This window comes from Gopherus evgoodei, chromosome 2 (assembly GCF_007399415.2).
Source record: "Gopherus evgoodei ecotype Sinaloan lineage chromosome 2, rGopEvg1_v1.p, whole genome shotgun sequence".
Taxonomy (NCBI): Eukaryota; Metazoa; Chordata; order Testudines; family Testudinidae; genus Gopherus; species Gopherus evgoodei.
Window position 1 is genome coordinate 112,854,599 of NC_044323.1, and position 23,737 is coordinate 112,878,335.

At 42.0% G+C, this 23,737-nt stretch overlaps 1 protein-coding gene across 3 annotated transcripts in view; it reads right to left on the bottom strand.

The window, feature by feature from the left end:
- Positions 1 to 23,737, bottom strand: part of PTPN3 (protein tyrosine phosphatase non-receptor type 3) — a 372,274-nt gene that overhangs the window by 61,348 nt on the left and 287,189 nt on the right. For 2 of the 3 annotated variants that reach the window (XM_030551500.1, XM_030551499.1), the window contains exons 15-20: positions 19,159 to 19,182; positions 15,695 to 15,893; positions 13,489 to 13,566; positions 12,434 to 12,490; positions 7,567 to 7,723; positions 6,197 to 6,360 (exon numbers count right to left, since the gene is read on the bottom strand). In XM_030551500.1, the coding sequence (XP_030407360.1) occupies positions 6,197 to 6,360; positions 7,567 to 7,723; positions 12,434 to 12,490; positions 13,489 to 13,566; positions 15,695 to 15,893; positions 19,159 to 19,182 (679 nt within the window). The remainder of the gene's footprint in view (positions 1 to 6,196; positions 6,361 to 7,566; positions 7,724 to 12,433; positions 12,491 to 13,488; positions 13,567 to 15,694; positions 15,894 to 19,158; positions 19,183 to 23,737) is intronic. The other variant, XM_030551501.1, reaches the window with a different exon arrangement.

The window sequence follows — 23,737 nt, forward strand, 5'->3', positions numbered from 1 at the left end:
GGTCGACCGGGACCTACCACCAGCTCGGCGCCGGGAGGTCGACCGAGACCGGGACCTGCCACCAGCTCGGTGCCGGGAGGTCGACCGGTGCGGTGAGTAGCGTCGGGACCTGCTCCTGGAGTCGCGGTGCCGGTGTCGCCGACTGGAGCCTGACCGCAACCGTCTCGATGCCGACCGTTGCCGCGAGTGCGACCGGTACCGCTGAGGGGAGCGGTGCCGGGACTGCGAGCGGCGTCGGGATCTGGAGCGCCCAAGACGTCGGGACCTGGATGGCGAACGACTGTCTCTGGGCGGCGCCGACAGCATGGGCTTGCCTCTGGGCACAACCCGCACCGGAGGTACCGGGGGTGGCAGCCGAGTGGGCTCAGTCAGGGCAATAAGGTCCCGAGCCGAGGCGAAGGTCTCCGGTGTGGATGGGACCACTACCTCAACCCCAGATCTCATGGGGGAGCTCGGCGGCACCGGACTCAACGGACCCGCCGGGCCCGGAGTCAACGGTGCTGACGGTGCCGGCGGCGCCGCGGCCGATGTCGAGGCCGGGCGCTCAAGCCGGGTCTGCCTGGCCGGAGTATCAGACTTCGACGGCCTTGGCTCTGATTCCGGTGCCGGAGAAGGTCGGTGCCGGGGAGTCTTCTCGGTGCCGGAGCGATCCGGTGCCGGTGCCGATACCACGGCCTGCGAAGCCGACGGGTCAAGTGCCGCCTCCATTAGGAGAGTTCGGAGCCTCTGATCCCTCTCCTTTTTTGTCCTCGGCTTAAAAGCCTTACAGATGCGGCACTTGTCGGATCTGTGCGATTCCCCGAGGCACTTCAGGCACGCTTCGTGGGGATCGCTGGTAGGCATGGGCTTCTTGCAGGCCGCACACTGCTTGAAGCCCGGCGAAACAGGCATGAGCCTGGCGCCGGGTGCCGGGAAGGGCTAAGCCCCCGGCGAAGAACTACTATTTAACTAAACTATCTACTTAACAAACTAATTAACAACTATAATGGAACTAGAGATGAACGATAGATAAACGATAGAGAACTAGGAGAGCTAGGGACGTGGAGGACAGCTAAGCCGCGCTCCACAGTTCCAACGACCGACACGGCGGTAAGAAGGAACTGAGGAGCGGGCGGGCCCGCAGGGGTATATATAGAGCGCCATGACGGCGCCACTCTAGGGGGCGACCTGCCGGCCCACTGGAGTTGCTAGGGTAAAAAAGTTTCCGACGAACGTGCACGCGCGGCGCGCACACCTACCTGGAATGGATGTGAGCAATCACTCGAAGAAGAATGTGCCATCTGCCGATTGAGTCAGCAACAGCAGGATGAAACAGCTCCCATAGACTAACGTAAGAATTAATTCCTATAAGAATGAACTCCAAAGACTGAGGACTTTGAGTCTCTGGTTCTGCTGCCAACCTCCAGGAGCATCAGGTGAATCTGACACAGACTCGGCTCCATCCTCATGACCAAGATACCTGGCCAGTAACTTGGCATGAGCTACTTCTAGGCTGGTAACTATAACACCTATACAGAACTTGAATGAATGATTGTGTGCGTATGTCTGTGTATATATATAAGGAATAAGTAGTAATAGGAATTAGTCAAACAGTGTTTACTTTTATCTTTTGCTTTATTATTATATTTACAATAAATGTGGCATCTTTGCCGTAACCCTCTTAATAAGATCCTGCTGGTTTTTATTATATTGGTATAACAATAAGATATTTTATATTTTAAAGCTGTTTTATGAGCCCATAATTTAAAAACAGACTTTTAAAACTGAATTTTAATAGGTTATTAAGTCTATAATATAAACTAATTAATTTGCATCCTAGAGTTAAAGAACTGGCTAAGGAACCACTGACTATTTTCAAAAAAATCCTGGAGAACTGGGGAACTACCAGAAGTCTGAAGTAAACATATGCGGTACTGTTCTTCAAAAATGGAAAACTGATCTTGGCAATTACTGTCTTCTTGGAATAATGCAATGCTCTCTCTCTATCTCTGGAGATAATAAAAGTCAGCTAGTGCAAAATGAAGTAGTCCACTTACTAGGGCCATGTCTCTACTACACACCATTTTTCGGTGGCGTGTAAGATATGTGTAGAGCCCTGTGTGGATACAACATTTATATCTGCAGATGTGGATATCTGCAGAGCTGCAGGGCTCTACCAGGAACCGCAGCAACAAAAGCAGCAGCATGTTGGGGCACCGTTGGCAGGAGCCAGTGTCCAGTCCGGAGAGCTGCTCTGGTGTGGCTGTACCGCCCCCAGCCCTGCCAACTGGGTGGGCACCAGGATCACCAGCAGCTGTCCCTGGTCACAGTAGCATGTGAAAGTGGCTCGCAAGCTCCCAGACAGGAGACGCACGCTGCTGTGCAGAAGGGATTCCTATGGGGGAGCTTATGAATCACTTGCACACACTAGTGTGACCAGGGACAGCTGCTGGTGAGCCCAGTGCCTGTTTTATATCCATGGATACAGGACCGGCGCTAGGGGTTTGAGCACCCTAGGCACACGGCAATTTCGCCACCCCACGCGCTGGTCCCGCGGCTCCGGTGAAACTGCCGCAGTGGTGCCTGCGGAGGGTCCGGTGCTCCGCAGCTCCGGTGGAGCTGCCGCAGTCATGCCTGCGGGCGGTCCACCGGAGCTGCGCAAGCAGCCGACCGTCCGCAGGCACGACTGTGGCAGCTCCACCGGAGCCGTGGACCAGCGGACCCTCTGCAGGCACCACTGTGGCAGCTCCACTGGAGCCGCGTGCCGCCCCCTCCGGCAAAACGGCGCCCACCAATTATTCTGGCACCCTAGGCGATTGCCTAGGCTGCCTAAATGGTAGCGCCAGCCGTGCATGGATATAAATGTTGTATCCATGCAGGGCACTAGCTACACATCAAACAAAAAGCAAGCTGCGGCCACACTGTGGTGTGTAGCTACACATGTCAGTGAAAGGCTCTGGCAGGAGGGAGGCAGCAGAAGAAGAGTCTGGCAGTGGGGAGCTGATGGAGACTTTCCCCACTGCTGGAGTCCTTCCTTATCTGCAGTGGGGGAAAGCTCTAGTGGTGGGGAGATGACAGAATCTTTCCTTGTGGTTGTCCTAACTTTCCTACTCAGATCTGAACCTTAGAGTTCAGAACATGAGAAGCTAGCATGAAACCTCCAAACTTAATTACCAGCTTGGATCTGATATTGCTGCCACTACCCAGAAAATTCCAGTGTCTGGCTCACTCTGGTCTCCCCAAAACCTTCCCTGGGGGACCCCAAGACTCAGATGCCCTGAGTCTCACCACAAAGGGAAATAACCCACTTCCCTTCCCCCTCTTTACCTCCTCCCAGATTTCCCCACCCTGGGTACTCTTGGATATTCCCTGCTTCAAGTCCTTGAAACACAAGTACCGAGAGATCAAATCTCTCCCTCCCCTCATCCAGAGAGTATGCAAAGTCAGGTTTAGTAAATCTAACACAAAGAGATTTTCCCCCTCCCTTCGTTTCTTAGCCTTAACCAGTGAAAAAACTCAAATAGGTCTTAAAAAGAAAGCTTTATATAAAAAGAAAGAAAAAGACATAAAAATGGTCTCTGTATCAAGGTGACAATATACAGGGTCAATTGCTTAAAAGAAAAAAATGAATAAACAGCCTTAACCAAAAAGAATACAATTTTAAAACATTCCAGCAACTACACACATGTAAATACAAAAAAACAATATAAACCTATTGTCTTACTATCCTTGTACTTACAACTTGGAAACAGAAGATTAGAAAGCCTGGAGATAGAGAGATCACTCTCAGAGCCGAGAGGGTCACCGAACCAAGACAAAGAACAAAAGAACTTACACCCAAACTTCCCTCCACCCAGTTTTGAAAGTATTTTGTCTCCTGATTGGTCCTCTGGTCAGGTGTTTCAGGTCACTGTTTGTTAACCCTTTTATAGGTAAAAGAGACATTAACCCTTAGCTATCTGTTTATGACAGTGGTGGGGAAAGGCTCCAGAAGCTGAGAGTCAGTGGGACACTACACAGTAAAAATAGCAGTAGAGTTGGGATGGCACAGCTTGGGTGAGAATAGAAAGCCATATAGGGTATGTACTTGAGTACACACTCACACTGTTTAGGTGTGTCTGTACTCTATCCACTTCAGCTGTGCCTCATTGTCTACACTGCTCCTTAAACTCATGCTAATGGGGCTACCCTGAGTATATACTCTACACACTGCTGAAAGAAGAGTGCAGTTTTAACATAGCCTTAGAGATAGTGTGCTCACCTCTGGCTTATTAGCCTGGATATATGAACGGACACATACACTGCAAAATGTCTTAAAAACTGGAAAAAGGGTAAAGATGAACAATGTTGACTGAGTTGGGCAAGTATCTAGTGGGATAAGAGAAGGAAAAAGTCCTAGATCTAATTTTATTTAACATGATCATCAGTGATCTCAAAAAAGGGATAAACTTATTAACGAAATTTACAGAGGCTGCTAAATTGAGTGCGGTTGGAAACTCCAAAAGGGACAGAGAAATATTATGAAGTGATCTAAAAAGATGAAGAAGTGGTAAGAAACTTGAAATACCTTGGGGCAACTGCAAACATATACAAAACCCCTTGAACCGTAAGGTAATTTGCTCTTCAATTTTGTGGCAAGGTCTCCAGGTTTCTTCATTACTTTGGTGCAGCTGATGAAAGTCTAAGAGGAGTTTAATACATTTTAAAAATAGAGGTGTTTATTTCAGTATGAAAATGAACAATACAATCAGCACCGTAGCCCCTATTTTATTAATTTTTATATTAAATTGAGGCCCTGACAGCAAGAGGGACAGAGACTTAGATTTGGTTCACTGAATTACCTTGCCACAAGAAAAGCATTGAAGAAGAACGTAAGAACGTTTTTGTTGCCCTTCTCTGATTAGGGGTATGGAACAGTTTCCATATGAGGAGAGATTAAAAAGATTGGGACTGGGCAGTTTAGAAAAGAGAAGGCCAAGAGGGGCTATGATAGAGGTCTGTAAAATCATGAAGGGTGTGGAGAAAGTGAATAACGATCACCAAATGAAATTAATAGGAGCAGGTTTAAAACAAACACAAGGAAGTACTTCTTCCCACAACTCGCAGTCAACCTGTTGAACTCATTGCCAGTGGAAGTTGTGAAGGCTAAAAATATAACTGGGATCAAACATGAATTAGATAAATTTATGGAGGATAGGTCCATTAATGGCTACTAGCCAAGATGGAACCCCATGTTCTGGGTGTCCCTAAGCCTCAGATTGCCAGATGCTGGGACTGGACAACAGAGGATGGTTCACTTGATAATTGCCCTGTTCTGTTCATCCCCTCTGAAGCATTTTGCACCAGCCACTGTTGGAAGACAGAGTACTGGGTTAGATGGACCACTGGTCTGACCCAGTATGGCCGTTCTTAACTTTATTACTAATTCCCTGGCTTAATCAGCAATTTCTGTAGTGAAGAAATTAATTTGATAAACTATTGAAATTTATTTTGTGAGGGTTTTATGACATTTATTGCAAATATATCTGAGCACATCACATACAATACATGAATTTTTCCACCTCCATTTTACACATGGGGAACTGAGTCACAGTGTGACTAAGTGGTTTGTCCCGGTCACACAAGCAGTATGTGTGGGAGCCAGAAAGAGAACTCAGATATTTTATGTTCCAGACCAGTTCCTGATAGATAAGAAGATTCTCCCTCTACAACATAGAAACGTACATACCACAGAAATATCTAAACTTGTAGGAGAAAAAAGCCAGGAGGGAGTAAGCTCCGGCTGTTACTCCATGGAAAGCATAGCAAATATAGGAAAAGAGGAAGAGATAAACTGTTGTCTGCATTCATAAAAGATAATCTTGCATTTTCATTGTGTGACACAGGAAACTCTATCAAGAGCAGACTGGTCTGATTTCTGTCAGAAAACTTTGTTTCTGGCATGAAGAGAATTCATAAAATTAACATGAATTGGTGGGGGTCTCTGCTGGTTGAAATAAAAACCTTAAATACCGATTTTTCTCAACACAGTGTTTCATGCAAGACCGATAACTCACTATTCCTCAAGATGGTTGAAAGTGTAAGAGTGAGCGTGAGAGAGAAGGGGCTGTATTAAGCCTGCTGAGATAGGGTTGAATGGGAGCAATAAATGTTCAAATGCCTTAAAGTCACTCCTCAGTCAGAAGCACCAGGTAGCTGTGAATTTCATGTTACCTACCTCAAATTGAATGAGTACTGTCCCACTTTCCAGCCCTTTCTTCAGTTGTTCCATAGACCCCTCTAGTGTGTCACTGTATTCTGAATACGTGCGAAGAATAGATTCTAGAAAATTCTGGGAATCTGCTTCATCTTCTGACTTGGCCTTAACCAAGGGTTTGGCAACTGAAAGACAGAGGCAAATTCAGACCTTTTACATGCAATCTTAGTTATGTTAAAAACCTCCTTGAGTACAAGCACGGACATTTTCAATCCTCCTCGATGCTGCAAGTTAGGCTACTAATCCCAAACTGAGACATCTAAGTAAATTTGGCCATAGTTTTACACATGCTGACCAACCCCAGCGCTGCACAAATCAGTAAGAGTTCAGTATCAGAGGTGTTGCCGTGTTAGTCTGGATCTGTAAAAGCAGCAGTGTGTCCTGTGGCACCTTATAGACTAACAGACGTATTGGAGCATGAGCTTTCATGGGTGAATACCCACTTCGTGACAGGCATCCAACGAAGTGGGTATTCACCCACAAAAGCTCATGCTCCAATATGTCTGTTAGTCTATAAGATGCCACAGGACTCTTTGCTGCTTTTACAGTAAGAGTTCAACACCTTTGAAAAATGAGATCAATGATTTAGGTGCCCAAATATGGGTAAGACCATAAGCATCCAGGTTTCAAACGTTTAATCTAATGATACACCAGCAGCCCTATCGTGTACATTTTTGGGTAGGCAAACAAGTAACAATCACCACAGGAAGAAGCTCACGAATTTCACCTATTGAAATTTAGAACAAAATTTATAAATATGCCTATTTCAAGAATGACAAAATGAGCCTTCTGGATTTGTTGTAAATTACATTTTTCACTGTATGTTTGTGCTGGGGAGAATTTACTGTTATTTCCACATCTGGAATAGAAGTTTTAGAAGATGGTACTATATTTTAAAATGTTTATCGAAATGTTTTTTGTGCAACAAACTATTTATTTACACCACTGCAAAAATTAAAATTAAGCAGAAACTTGCTGCCATATCTTTTATTTAAAATTAGTATTGTTTAGTATTCTCAGAATCTTCACTCACTTGGGTCAATACTCTTCACTTTGACTAAAACCTCACCAAAACTGCAGTTGTATGATGCAAAAAAACCAGCATTGAGTTGATGTGCTCCTCACTTGAATGTATAAGGCTAATGGCTCAAACATTTGTGTTAGTAATCAAGAAGAGAGAAGATCTCAAATGCTACCACTCTATTTCAGTACAGACCCACTCACAGTATAACTCTTGATTATGAATATATTAAAGTAAATTGCAAGGGGAAAGCGCCACAATTTAAAGGCATGACAGTCTCAATTACATTTAAAAACCTTAGTGCTGTTACCTTTCCGCCTGACCAGAAGTGCAAGCTCTCTTGTGTGCAATTCTCTGCTGGCTTTTATAAACATTACCACTTGGTCATGAGTATGCTCTGAGATGTCTCGACCATTGATTAACACTATCTGATCACCTTCATTCAGTTTTGGAATACATGTATCAGCCTGTTTCACAACCAAAGAAAAAAAATTCAGTTTATCCAATACCTTCAGTAGAACATTTCTTATCTCAGGGAGACTGAATTCATCGTGCAGCAAAGACAAAGTTATTCTCCTGACAAAGTCTTGCCCTCTGCATCAGAAGCTATGTCAGAGGATTCAGACCTAAAATTGTTCTAGTGGCTTCAGAATGAAGATAAGAGTAACAGTTCACACAGTCTATTAACAACTATACAAAAGTTTGCACTTGATATATTGTATGCATCTGAGCTTTACAATCTGGACTTTTAGAAAGATTTTTCAAAATGTCTCTCACATACAAAAGAGAGCAGAGTGATTAAAATAGCAAAATAATAGGAGTAAGTTTCTATTTATATTGAGTAAAAATGCTTTATAACATTAATTTTGCTCCATCATCATACATGGAAACTGAAGATTAATATTAAATACCATAAATGAGGGCTGTTCCTACATTACACATCATTGGTTTTACTGAACTATAAACACAACTGATGATTTATGCATTTTTTGATAGATTCATACAAGCTTCTTCTTGTTCCACAGAGGAGAACTGATGAAATGCTACTGGGGAGTTAGCAGCTTTATTCCTGCTTCCCCATTAACAATTTTCCAAGTAAGATAGTGTGGACAGGTCCTTTGATCTCCAACACCCACAGGTGCCACTCCTAGGGGCAAATCCTATTCCTGACCCTGCAGTCACAGAAGATGGCAGGAATTAGGTGTGCCATGCATGCTGTGAATGCTCCCTGATTATGTGAAGATCTGCTAGAATCCTCTCTGTACTGGACTTGGCACCGGGCTCTGGAATTTCTCCTCAGTTCTTCATCAGTGCTCTTTAGGACTCAGCAGATCTGAGTCCAAAGAAAGGCTTTTTGAGCAAGGATCCTGTGCAGTCAAAAATCTCCCTGGGAGAGGCCTGCTAGGAGCAGAACAAAGTCACCCATGTTTGCTTGTCTCTAACAAAAATGGATATTCTGTTCTGGAGGCACCCAGCAGCATCAGAATGAAGCCTAGATCCACTAGAGATCTGCCCATCCTTTCAACCTAATCTTAATTGCTCCCCCACCTATATCTGTTGGTGTTGCAGAGCTTCACGAATCAATGTCTGTTCACCCAATGTTATTTGAGCTGTCAAAAAACAGGAATTGGAACAAGTCGTCCTGATTAGCACTTTCCTTCCTGCCCTAGTTTACATGTTTCAGGATGAATGGGGAACAGCTGAAGGACTGAGGTAGAGAAGTGGGCTAATGGCAAATAGCATTTGCAGGAAGAAATGAGAGATGATGGAAAGAAACGGTGAGACTGGCAAAACCAAGAGGGAGAGAAAGACAAAAATGGGAAATCTGCAGGAAGAAAAGGGTGATCTGAGTAGGTGGGGAGAGAAACAAGGGAACAACCAGTGGACCAAATTTGGTGATGAATCATGGTCATGTACCATCTTAGGCACTTTGCACATATGCTATGAAGACTGAAACTAACAGATGGGAGTATGAAAGACACAATCAGATAAGGGGGAAAGAAAATAGTGAAATGGAAGAGAGAACATAAGCAAAATGGAAAAGCTGCAGTTCCAGTGTGGAAAAAGGAAAGAGGCAGTGTGGGTGTTTTAAGAAAGACATAAAAAAGGAGGGAAAGAAAAGAAGAAAGGAGGGAAAATAGTTAAGATGGAGAGAACTGAAAATGATGAATGAAGAAGGAAAAAAATGCAAAAAGGCAAAGAAAAAATCTTAAAGGACAGCTACAACATTTAGTGACCATTATTTGAATTCTCAGGCTTTAGTAGCTCCCTGGAAAAGTCCCTACTACTCTGTACTTTTTCAGAAAGCAGGACTGTACAATACTATTGCTGTGGATGTTTGTCTTACTATTTTGTGATATTACCATTTGTCATATATTTTAAGACGTTACACATCACGGCAGCAGGTAGCTTTTTGGAATCTCAAGGATTGATCTGGAATTCAGAGGGAAAAGTTTCAAAATCTTTTTTATAGGAGTAGAACCTCACAGTTACGGACACCTTAGGAATGGAGGTCATCTGTAACTCGGAAATGTTCTGTAACTCTAAACAAGACTTCACCTGTGGGGGGGAAGGAGTTGGGGCTGCAGCTACAGGATGTGTGGGGGGGAGGTCAGGGCTCCGGGTGCAGGTACGAGGGTCAAGGCTCTGGGTAGGGGAGAAGAATCTGGGTTTCTGACCCTTGGGGCACTAGGGCTCTGGGCGGGGTGCTCTGGGCTTCTGTCCCGCTGGCGCACCGGGGCTCAAGGCTTTTGACTTGGGGGGAATGCTGGGGCTCGGGGCTTCAGTTCCATGGCACCATTCCCAGCTTCAGCCCTGTGAGGGGGACACTGGGGCTTCCCACCGCTCCGCTCTCAGCTGTAGCGAGGGGGGCCACCAGGGCTCAGGGTGTTAGCTACGGGGGGAGTGCTGGGGCTGAAATTGGCGCTCCCCTCATAGCGAAAGCTCCGAGCCCAGTGCCCCAGTGGGGCTGAAGCTGGGAGCAGAGCCATGGGGCTGAAACCCAGCACTCTCTCCAGTTTAAAGCCCTGAGCCCCAAGCCCTCCACCCCCATCGGAGGCCTGACCTCCCCTTGTGACTGTAGCCCCAACCCCTTGTGGGTGAAGCCCTGAGCCTCCATGCTCACCCCCGCTGGTGCTTAAGCCCTGAGCTGCAGCGCTCCCCCTGGTCTAAAGCCCTGAGCTCCAGTGGGTCAGAAGCCCTGAGCCTCCCCTCCGTCCAGAGCCCTGAATTCCCCCCCTCACCATGTGGCTGCAGCCCTAACTCCACCGTGGTGAAAACCCTGAGCCCCAGGGCTAAAGCCTGGAGGCAGTACAGTATTTGCCTTAGAATCATAGAATATGAGGGTTGGAAGGAACCTCAGGAGGTCCAACCCCCTGCTCAAAGCAAGACCAATCCCCAGACAGATTTTTGCCCCAGACCCCTAAATTGCCCCCTCAAGGACTGAACTCACAATCCTGGGTTTAGCAGGCCAATGCTCAAACCACTGAGCTATCCTGCCCCACTGCTTTTTTTTTTCTTTTTTTTTTTTTGTTGGTCTGCTCTGCTGCCTGATTGATGACTTCCAGTTCCACCGGGTGTCTGGTTGGCCAGTAAGTCCGCAACTCTGGTGTTACTATCTCTGAGATTCTACTCTACAGCAAGGCTACATCTTCACTAGACACTGCAGTGGCACGTCTGCAGTGCTGTAGCTGCGCTACTGCGGTGCTTCAGTGTAGATACTCACTCCAACATTTCGAAGGGTTCTCCCACCACTGAAGTTAATCCACATCCCTGAGAGGTGGCAGCTAGGTGAACAGAAGATTTCTTCCATCAACCTAGCACTGTCTACCCTGGGGGTTAGGTTGGCTTAATGATGTTGCTCAAGGGGTTAGATTTTTCCACAACCCTGAGTGATGTAGCTGGGTCAACCGAACTTTTTAGTCTAGACCTGGACTTAATCAAGTGGATCGAACAAGAAAGCAGAGAGTGGATTGTGAGGCATCAGCGTTTTACAGTAATTAACAGTTTCCCTGGAAGTTGACATTCTTCTCCACCAGTCACCAAGAATGCTAGCTGTTAGCCAGCCACTTACTAAGGAATCCACAATGCAGACAGAGAAAAAGGTATCTAGGAGTGGAATTAATCCTTTCAATGCAGGTACAATATACATCTTTTTCAGAGATCAAACTTTTCAAGACAATGGTGCGAATGGCTTTTCATCCAGTTTAAGCCGCCAAAGTTTGGTTTAATACCAAGCACTTCTTTTTTGGTCCTAAAAATTCCCCATATTGTAAAGTTTCAAAGCTGTATTAAATAAAAAGTTGCAAACTTTTGAAAGAACAACCATAACGTTTTGTTCAGAGTTATGAACATTTCAGGGTTACAAACAACACCCATTCTAAAAGTGTTCATAACTCTGAGGTTCTACTGTATTTATACTGTAGAAATACTTCTACTGAAGTTGTACTGTATTTCAGAAAATGTAACTTGTTGCTTTTAGTTGACATGTAAAGTTCTCTCTTTCCCATAAAACAAATTCAATGTCCTGGCTAAAAGGTTCCCAAACTGTGCTTCCCGCCTCTTGTTCATTTGCTTGGTGGTCTGTCAGGAAAGCACTAAATTGTCATGTGGGGCTGGTTCCTCTGTTTCCAGTTCATACATTTCTCTGAGACAACTACAAATTCATTAAATTGCATAATTCTATTTATTCATGAAAGCTGAATAAAAGCAAGCTGTTACACACAGATGACAAAGATAGGTAATGTGGGCCACACATTCATGATTGGGGCAGGATGTGGGACACAAGTCAATTTCTCTGTTATGATGTAGTTTGTGCTATGAAAAAGTTACAGAATTCTTGCATTATACTGAGGTTCAATTACAATGAAACCTTTCTTTCTGAAACTTCTACAATATGCAGACTGCAGCAGAAACCACACAGAATTCATATCAAATTAGAATTAGTATTATCTCAATTTGTTATAAAAGTTTGGAAAATACACTTTGAAGTATGTGCCCAAAATAAAATCTTAAAATAAAATGCCTTTGTCCTTCCTAATTTGATTTAGATGATGCATCTATTGTACTAGTCATAAAAAAGACATTTCAGCTATGTGTTACAACATATTCAGACACTGGAAAAAAATTAGCTTTGCTACAGAGCCATACACTGAAGAATTACATAAGAATTTACTTACAGATGATCCTGGAGTTATTCTTGACACCACTAGAGGCATTTTTTGATCAACACCACCCTACAAGATGTTAAATAAACAGTCACTATAAATATACTCTTAGAATGTAAGCAGTACATTATACAACAAATAGTCTATTTTTTGTTCCTATATGACTATAAAATTTATGCTTTGTACTTCACTGTCATGGGCTTGACCTTGCAAGGTGCTCAGTATTCATGCTTAAGTGCTATGCTGAACTGGGACCAGAGAACTCAGCATCTTGCAGGATCAAACTATGAGTCTCAAACCAACCACATTTCTTTATCCCTTTTATATTTTATATGCCACTGAAGTCTTATGGACATAAAAAACATCTTCTCCTGGACTCATGAATGAAACAGGTGACCTAACAATGCCCACAAATAAGTGACAGGGATCAGATGCTGGAACATCTCATTTTCACTATAGCCACTTCATAGCATTCAGGCAGTATAACAGGGCCTCAAAATGGACATCAATCAGAAAGTACGGAAACTGCTGCCGCACCTCCTTCCCCAATTCCTTCATTTACTAGTTTATACCTTTGCAATAATTGGCTCACCACTAGGTGCACACACACCATTAACATGTTCTGTTGATGGTAAAACATGAAGGGCCTACTTCTCCACAAAATAAGCGCCTGAAGTTAGGCTCCATAGTCCGTTTGTAGGCATCTGAATAAATGATTTGCTTTTCAAATGTGTTGGACATACAGCAACTTCTACTAAAGACAACAGAGGCAGTTGGATGCTTGCTTTAGCCAATGAGGCCATTATTTGGGTGCCTATATAAACAATTTAGGAACTTAATCTTAAGCACCTGTTTCTGAAAAATCTTGGCGAGAGTTTTTAAACTCTTAAAAAAAAAAAAAAAAAAAAAAAAAAGGTCCTTGTAGGACAGCAAAGGATCATCAGATACCTTAATCTCTTACCTCTGATGCAAACATGGACATTTAAAATGGAAAACAATATTGATCTGATCAGTTAAGACACTTAACTATGTTGCACATTCATGAGATTTTAAGGCTCCTTTTTTACCTTCAGATTAAATCCAAATTTCCCATCTTCATCTGGAGTGATTCGCACCAAAAGCAAATCTCCATCAATTACTTCATTCTGCAACACATTTAAAAAAAAAAAACTTTAAGATTTTCTATTTCTTAGCACAAAATAATGGCAAACCCCTCCACCCCTCCCAAAATATTTGCTATACAGATTAATTCATATTAGAAAAAGAAAAAAGTAAATGTGGTAAAAATGAAGAGGAGCTAGGATTGTACTGTACACAAAAATTGTTTGTATTTTCCTGTTTATTATACTGGAAATAGCAGAGAATACCACAATTAATGACGCATAATGGTTTCGATCATAAGACTGTTGCCCATAATTTTCAGAAATTATTGATTTCAAGAACTACACAAAATAAACTTTTCCATAAAAAAGTATATTTGGATCTTCTTGAAAAGTCCCACAAGCCAGAGTGTCTGAATTTTGAAGTGTAAAATTTGGCATTGAAATAATCTTCACTGAGTAGTTCACTTTATGGATCCACAGCAGAATTAACTTTGATGAGATTGAGTTACTGGCCTTTGAAAATTGCATGCTGAGCATACTTAGATGTTTCAAAACTATAATCTAAAGTGCAAAACTCAGAAAATAATGGCTGTACATAGAGCTGGTTGAAAAATCTGACTGAACAGTTTTCCATCAGAAAATTAAGTGTCATTGAAATTGAAACACATTGCTGAAATCAAAACTTTTTGCAGAGACACGCTGATGACAAACTTTTTGACAGGAAAAATCTAAATGATTAATTTCAACTTTCTTGTCTCATTTAATTTGTGTTTGACTTTCATATTATATTATATATTATGTATTATAATACATTTTAACATGATCAAAATAAAACATTTTTATGTATCCATCAATGCCACAAGAAATTTCATCTTTTTGTTTCAATTCAAAATGTCGCTATTACAGCAGGGTGGAGTCCATTTTTGGACCAGCTTTACATGCACATATCCATGCAACTGATTCAGCTACGAATTTAAACCTTTAAGGACAGCAAGCACAGGGTGCTAGTTTTAGAAACTGTTTAAAATATATTAAATAAACTATCAATATCCTCACAGCAAAAAGCACAGGAAATGCAAAATTGTCTGAATAATTTGCATAAATTTGAGTATATTTACATAAAATTGTTTAGAACTAGGGAAAGAGGTACACAATCAAAGAAACGGAGAGAAAGGCAAAGGAAAGGAAGCAGGGGGAAGATGAGGGAAAGGGAAATCCCAGAATTGATTGTTTTCCTCCTTGCTTCCCCACATCCACATTTCATTCCTTCGCCCCAAGAAATATCATTTTATCCACCATCCACAACATTTCACTGCAATTATCTCGCTCTTTGCCCTGAAGCATTTGAATTTAATCTTCCTGTAACAGCATTTAACACTCTCCACCAAGGGGTTTAATTTTAGCTATTCCACCCTTGCATTCCCTGCCACACTCTAGGCATTTTTACTCTACCATACACTTCTTCCCCACCCCACTTTCCACAAGTGGTTTAGTTTGGCAGTCCCCTACATAGGAGGCAGGGGGTGGGGGTAGCATTCAGGAAAACAGGAGGGGAAGGGAAGGTTGTTAGGTGCATGGAAGACTTGTGAGGCTGGGGAGGGGAAGCAATAAGGGAGCATTGGGCCTAGGTGTGGTGCTTGAGAATAGTCAGCACAGCACTGGAATTGTTAGTAGTGAGGGGCCCTGGAGGGGATTTGGAAAAAGGGTTAGAGAGACTGGGGGGCAAGGGGAGCCAGAGAATGGTGGGCAGCTGTTGCCTGCTGTATATACTGAGGGGCACTGCTGTCTATTGGCATGTATAACAGCTCTGGCTGGCTTTTCTTCCTCCAGAGATGGGGAATTAGGGCAAAGGGAAGACAACTACATGGGGCTTTCCCCTTAAATTAGGGGTTTTCTCTGCAGGTGGGTCTGAAAATTTTGAGCCTATGGAAAACCCACAGAGCTGGCAGACTTGCCTGCCACATTGCATAGTGTTTTCCTCCTTGGTAATTGTAGACCTTAATAAACCAGACTTATTCTTATTAGTACATGACATTTAACATGTATATTGTGCAACAGACACGTTAACATTGTTGGAAAACCCTATGAATTCTTTATTTCACAGACTGGATGCACATTTATACTAGGCCTTCTCCGTTTTCATTTAATTCAGCCTTGTTAAACAACGTACCTTATCACAGTAGTACTGACTGGAATCTTCTGTTACGCTCCCTTTTGTGATGTTGTCATATGTTTCTAAAAACTGTTTGTCCACTCCATCCAATGGATAAGAGCCTGAAAAGTTACCAACTCCATTGGCAGACTGGGACAAGGCAACAGGTGAGGTATGAGTCAGACAGTTCTGTGCTGGACTATTTTCCAATACATTCCTTCATTAAAAGAAAAAGATAAAGTACGTTAAAAAGGTACTGATATTCATGGGTTTAAACTCAACATACAGTAGTAATTACAAACATGTAATATCAACTTCATAGCAGAGCGCCAGTTAAAGTTGAGTGTCACTTTCTATTTAACAGTAGACTATTCTAAATACTCTAAAATCCTTTACCTGGATTATCTTCAAATTCGCTGTGCCTCATAGGGGTGGGGGATAAGGTGATTTGGCCAAAATTTGGGGTCATTTGAACAAGGCATTAATGAGATATGAGCTACCTCTCAGAAAAATTCAACATCGTTGACAAAATCATCTGTTTTTTAAAACTTTTTTGCATACATCTGGGGCTCAAACTATGCTGCTAATCCTCCTAAAACTGATCTCAGCCACTTGGTATTTATTCCAGCTGCTGGGAAAGCAATATTGAAAATACTGAAAAAGTTATTAAGTGTAAAGTTTATAGAAGTTTCATCTCTCCCACTCCCCATCCCCCGCCGCCCCTGAACTTTCCCACATCCATAGCTCCTATTTCTTTTCCCCCTTTAAAACTGAGGAAGGATGGGGAGCTGGGTAGGTATGAGCATGTTCAGTAAAATGGCACAGTACACAGCACTGAGATTAGTAATGGGGATGTTTTCACTAAGCACAGAACAGCTCATTGATATTCATGAGCCACTTCACACCTCTCTGAGCTTCCTATGCTGCAGATGGATTTGTAGAGCTCCTTCCCCATACACTGGGCCCAGGTCTGGGGTAGTGGACTTGGCAAGGATGAGGGCGGAACTAGTATGTGCATGTAAGGGAGGAGTAGGGGTCAGAATAGTGGGGGTTTGTGGGCAGAGGGGTAGTCAGAGCAGTGGGCATGAGGAGGTGACCATTGGAAGTCATGGAGCAGTGTTGGACCAGTGGTGGGGAATTCTGAGCACTGGGGAAGAATTTAGGAGCAATTAAAGGGTTGTTGGAGCAGTATAGAAAAGAGTAGGGTGCAAAGGAAAGCTGTGCAGTAGGGAATGTTAGGGGCTTTGAACTCTGTCTCCCAAAACACACACACATACATTTCCCCCCTTGCTCTATCTTCAAAATATGTTCCCCACTGACTCCATTCTAGTCTTTGTATAGTTCCTGCCTTCTCTCTCCAGCTCCATAGCCTGTGGGTCCCATTCCAACACCCACTTCTCCCTGTGGAAGTAAACTGAAGGAGGAAAATCAGGCTGTGATACAGGCAGAGAGAAAGAAGACATGGAGATGATGCAGATGCAGTGAAGTCACTAACATCCAGCCAGTGCATCCTGTGGCCAAAGCAATCATTGACAAGGAGCCAGAGGCAGCAAAAAAAAAAAAAAAAAAAAAAAAAAAGAGCTGGACTGTGGAACATGGGGAAACTGAGAAACTATTCTTAAAAATGAGAAGGAAATAACTTCACCAAAACTTCGTTAATGCAGTTACGGTTGCCCAGCAGTGCCTTCTGCTGTGTCACAATATTGAATTCAGCTATACCCAAACTTCTGAAAACCAGGACAATAAGAGCTACAGCAACAAAAATAATCCTCTGAAAACCAAGACATAGAAAATAAAGTTAAAGTACACATCATCCCCATAACGCAACCTTAGCTCTGTTCCCTGGAGCTGGAAACAGCCATTGGAAATGGTTCAGGATGAGGTCACGTGCAATGATAAGTAGACATGAGGAAGTTCTAAGAGAATGTGCCATTATTTGTGGTGGTGCAAAAATTTGAATTCCAGCATTTAGTGGCATGCACTCCAACTACCTCACTTCTTGTATTAAACAGCGGAGGATTAGTTGGAGCGGACTGGCAGAACTTTTACACTAATACAAGGAGGAGTGCATGTTTACTTTGAAGGATTAGGTATTCTTCATTTCAGCGATGTGTTCTGGAGGTTGTATCAGTAGAGATGCACATGGGGATTTTCTTGTCAGCAGTCTGGTGACATACAAAACAGTGGTCTCTGTGGCTTAGAGAGTGGTAAGGGAAGGGAATGTCTCAGACGGAATGTTCTGAGTCAGGGTGAAGGGTGGTAATATTAAAGAAGTCTAGGAGGGTTTGTGTGGAGTAGGCTCAGTGTTTGAGTATAGGCCAGGTGCAAGTAGCTCCCATTTGCTACACCTGACCTAGACATGAGATTTGCCTTAGCAAGAGAAGGTTTTAGACTTTGTCCTATAGTGCCCAGGTGCTATATTCCCAGAGGACCATGTAGCTTCTGTAAGAATAAAATGCTAAACTGTGTATTATTGTGTCTTGGGGCATTGCTTGAAGAAAACAGAATTAAGGTTGTGTTGAAGAGTGGAGGTATGATAAATTCATATTTCCTGGTTTTTAGAAGTTTAAGTTTGCATTGCTTTCATTCTTTTCTTCATCTGCTAGTTTTCAGAGGTCTGAGTGAAGCTGAACGCAATGTTTTCAAAGGTTACAACCACCTCTGTGCAACCTTAACTCTGTGGTTAACCAAGTTTGGGACATTTAATTTTACTATTTTGCATCAGCAAGGTGAATGGAGTGTTTTTACAACAGTCACAGAATATTCAGTTCAAGAAAGATACTTAAATTTTCAGCTTTTCCAGTCTTCAGTAGTCCTTACTGTTCATGACAACACTTTGCTAAACCCTGAAAATGTTTTAAAGTAGTGAACTATATAAACACACACATCATGTAAAATAGAAACAGCATCTTCAAGATTTTGGTTTCTCTAGTAATTACTATTATGAATATTGTATACCTCAAGCCATTTATGACTTGAATTTAAATCAGTATATGAAGATACCAAAGTTATATGTGTAAGTGGATCACACTAACATAATCTTTGAGAAACATAGCAAATTTTCACATTTCACTTGTAACATCATAATGATTCCCCAGTGCAGGAAAAGTTAACACTTTGGTAGGGATAGATGTGACTTTCAAACTGCTTAATTTAATGTGTTGTGGTACTATATAAAGAATTACTAGATAAATCACAATCAGATTTTAGGATAATTAAACTTTCACTATATATTCTACAGAGCAATTTAAAGACGTGACTCTTCGCAAATTACGATGCTTAGATGCTTACTGGCATGTCAGAATTCAACATATTTCTAAAGATAAGTTTTGGGATTTTTTTGAAAGATGTCTGTAAAATGACATTTTTCTAACCATTTAAATAGAAAGGCTTCAAAGATTTCATTCATTCATAATTTTAGTTCATATCTGAAATCCCCACTTTCAACAGTTGAATTTTTGTATGCTTATAAGAAAACTCACTTTGGTGATTCTTGTTCAGATGACCTGTCAAAAACAATAAGCGAACATAGGATAAATATCTTCAGGAGAACTGGAACAAAGCACACCACAGTTCTAATCTAAGAAAATAATTTCAAGGCTGGAGTGCTGTATTCACAGCAATTTAAGGACTTCATTTTATACAGGATGTAGAACCTGAACCCAGGAAAATAATTAAAGATTTTGTGGGTCACTGAAGAAATATTAAAACTAACCCAGCATTTCATTTCTAGAACAAAGCCAGTTAACAAAAAAAGTTTCATCTGCAATCACAAACTATACTAGTGCACAGCAGTGTCAGGATTCAGATCGTTTAACAAAATACTCCCTATCACTCAAGATGGAACTCTGTCATGGCCCACAAGGACTACAGAAGGCACTGCTGATGCTCTGCAAAAATCGCATACTTTAGACACAAATGAAAGTGGCACAGTCCTTGCAGTTACCAGAACTGCAGTATGCTTGTCCCCACAATGCAAGGCAGAATGGCTGCTTACACAGAAAGCCTGCAAACAAAAGCATAACTGCAGGCACATGTGCACAACACAGTACAGGGAGCAAAGGCAAGTTAATTGACATTCATTACAGAGCAGCTTGACCAGGAAGAGCAGGGGTTTCTCAAGATTTTTTCAAATGTGGTCCACATCTCAACAGAGATATTGACTTGTGGACAGCTCCTCTCCCATTTATGATTGCATAAATCATTCTAGTCCTCTCTGCAATCATAAAATTCCTGTGTCAACTACAACAATTGCTTAAATGGAAAAGACTAGGAGAGTATTTAATATATATTTAGTTTTTCTCAATGTGATGGAGAAACTGAAAGCAAGAAGGAGAGCCAGCACTATGTCACCAGTCGACTCTCTGTGGACCTTCAACTGCTCTACAGATCACTGGTGGTACACTGTCTTGGAAACAACAGGGTTGCATATAGCAAGACCAACAGCCCCACCCAACTATAAAGAGGCATAGACTTTGATAGTTCTGGTTCCCAACCCCAACACAGCAGCTTGGAAGAAGATTTGGAACACAGCTCTAAAATCAACACCCTAGAAGTAACTGCCTACTTCCAACAGTCAAGAAAAAGTTCTCTTACTGAAAATTTTCCATCACATTTTGGTCTATCATGGTTGTTTTTACTTAAGTGGGCCAGATAACTATATCAAGGTCCAGAGATGAAAAGACTGGTTGTTTTGTCATTTTCTGCAAGAGCATATCTTGCTATGGGCAGTGCCCTATGTGATTTTGCTGCCATGGAATTTGCTGATAAATTGTGCTCCAGAATATTAAAATACTGAAATATTTTAACAAATATTTGCATATTTAATCCTTCTGTAATATGAACCAAATATAAAAACAAATTGGACAGAGATGACTGCAGACAGCCTGAAACATTTCGGAAGTATAAATTCTTCCCTTTATCTCAATGGTGTGCCAACCTGAAACCTAATAATGACAACTTAAAATGCCAACAGTGTTAATATCTCACTTTTGATCATTGAAATGTACAACTAATGTTCTTATCCCATAGTCCCCTCTGCTGTCCCAAATTTTCTCACCTAACAAACTTTACAAGACAGTTGTGCATTCTGAATAAAAAAATTCTGAGAAAAGTTACTTTCACCCCCATTTATACTGCAGCATTTGAACTTGTTTGACTCATCAAAGACAGAGAAACAATTTGGGGGGTGGGGAAGTGGACATAGAGGGAAATTCAGTCACAGCACAGAGCATTCAGAACTAGGGTGTGGCAGTTATTAGACATGCTCAGTGGCTGTTTCTGAACCTGTATAAAAACTTTTCATTGTGGTCAATCCAGTTGGCGGGTCACCCTCTAGAGCTGAGCATATCAGAGCATCAGGTGGGGAGCAGGGGAAAGGGTATGAATATATGAGTTTAAAAGAGAGCCCTGTGGACTCAGCAGCTGATCATCATAGGACCAAGAGATGTGCTGTGAGGGCTGCATCCCAGTCCTGTAGAACTCTGGATGCAGAGCAAGGCTATTCTAGCTTTACAACCTAGAGAAGCCCTCCATTGGGATGTTTCCTCTACGGTGGTCTGTGTTACAGATGTAGAGGGAGAGCTGAGGGGAGCATGTGTTACCCTAGAGGCTACAGAGCCTGTGGAACTTAGATTCAGCTATCAGCTAACTGCTCTCAACTGGGATTCTGCCTCAGCTAATGAGAGAAATGGGGCAGAGCTGAGTGTGGTGAGGGCTTGTAAATTCTTGCCTGACTTAGCTGAGCTTATGGGGAGAAGATGGTGCCCTATAGAGTGAGAGCCTTACAGAGATCAAGGGAATGGATGTTTTATATGCTGATCCCAATATCTGTACCATTTTGAACACAGGCTGCAGATTTCTGTTTCCTCGGCAACTGAGGAGCAGTCAGCTGTTAACCCAAGGGCTGGAATACGACTAGTTATGGAGATCCCCAGACTGTTTGCTGACGGGTTCTGAAGTGTTGAAAGACAGATGTTCCCACTCTTCTCAAGCTCTGGGGATTCCAGGTGACACACTGGATATATTATGGCCACACTACAGAAACTAAGAAAACATCTCAGAGAAAATCAGAGGGGAATACGTTTGCGTGTGTGTGCACTAAAGTATAAAAGATGTTATCTTGAAACTTTATACATTAATGTATGTAACAGAAACAAAGTGGGAAACTCTGTAAAAGAAACACCAATAGATTTACTAAAAGCTTTTGTTTAAAGGTTATTCATCATTTTCCAAATACCATTTACCATATTTTATACTGTCTGCTGTGTGCATTAAATGTTTTAGTAAGACAGTGTATGGTAGTCTCCCTTTGAAATGGACTGGGAACTATTAACACCTATTATCAGGGTTTCACATATAATAGCTATAGGGTTTGACACACTGAGCAATGCTTTCTGAAAAGTCACAATCAGACAGAACTCTAGTCTGTGCTTCAGCGAAGAGTTAAACTGAGGTGCAGAAAGAAGGGGAGTTTAACAGAGTTATACATACTATTGTTTTACCATCCCAAAAGTGCTGCACCAGAATGCTACAGCCATCTATGGCCCTTGCCACCAAATTTGGTTAAGGGGTAACAGAAAACCAACACTGAAGAACTAACTGCACATCACCACTGGGAGAATCCCTAGTGGATACCCCACCCCCAGGTCATATTTTAGGGATTACAGTCTCATTGAATAGGAAATATCACTGTGAGAAGGCGATATTCTATATGAGACTAGTTCTCCACATTGTCTTCTGCAGACCTCTTAGTCTACATGATGGTCTTTCTTTTACAATGTCCTCTTTCAACTTTCTAGTCCACTGACAGCCACTTGTTGCTTAGATATTTTATTCTACAAATCACTGGAAAGGCATCTGCTGACCACAGTTTGGGAGCCAATGTCCTAAATTACGAGTTCATGGAACAGGTGCTAGGGACCTCAAAGAGCATTGGTTTCAAGGAGCTGACACAATGAACACAAGGCTTTTCCAAGGATTTTTTTGCCTGCCTGTTCAAGCAACTAAGATAAATAGATTAAATATCATATTACCTGCAAGCAACTTTGTCACCTTGTTTTGTGTATGTCTCTCCCTCCTCCTCAATGTGATGTCATCTCCCTGCATCCCATCACTGTATCTAATCTGGATTGTAAAATCCTTAGGATAGGGACTATTATTATTATTTTGGTTATGTCCCTGAAAGGTTCCAAAGAATGCTGCTGCTGTTATAAACAAATGTTAATAATAAGAGTGGCTAAGCTTTTTTTGATCTACAACTCTGCAGATGGTAGATCTGGGACAACAACTATCTACATCCTTATATAGTAGTTATCTTTAGAAATAGCATGTGTAAATATACCTGTGTATTTCAGTTAGTTAAAAACAATTACAGGAACTGTGGTGGTTAAATTAGAAGTAATTAAGTGATATTGTAGAAAATATTACAATGAATGCCAAATAGTAATGAACTTTAAACAGAAAAAAAAAAGTATTTTTGCATTCAATTGTTTAAAACAGATCAACTATATTATATAATGCCATCTGGGTGTAAAAGCCATAAGTAAGCATTGCCGCAAACTAGATCCATAATGTCTATAATCATAGAACTGGAAGGACTTTGAGAAGTCACCTAGTCCAGTCCTCTGCACTCATGGCAGATCAGTTTTATCTAGACCAAGATTATCTATAATCTTAAAATTTATTTAAAAGGAAATCAGCTATTAACTCTTACACATTAAGTGAGGTGCTATACCAAAATAATTCTTTAAAAAAAAAATTGGTCGCTCAAATTAGTGCAGGTATAGAAGGTTATACCATACTTACACCTCACTAAGTGTGAAGAAGAAAAAAAGGTGGGTGGGAGAGGAGGTAATAGTTTTATTTCATTAATTAACTTTAATCAGTTTTTTTTCCCCAAAGCCTCAAACTTCTGAACACCACAAAGTAAACATGCTGAATGTCCCCTCAAACTGCTCTGCTTTTGTAAAGAGGAAGGGGTACTAAACAGAAATATAAAAGAATCCTGTGTGCAACTGAATACCCTTTTTGGCTTACAATAAGAGCAGAGCGGATGAGTAT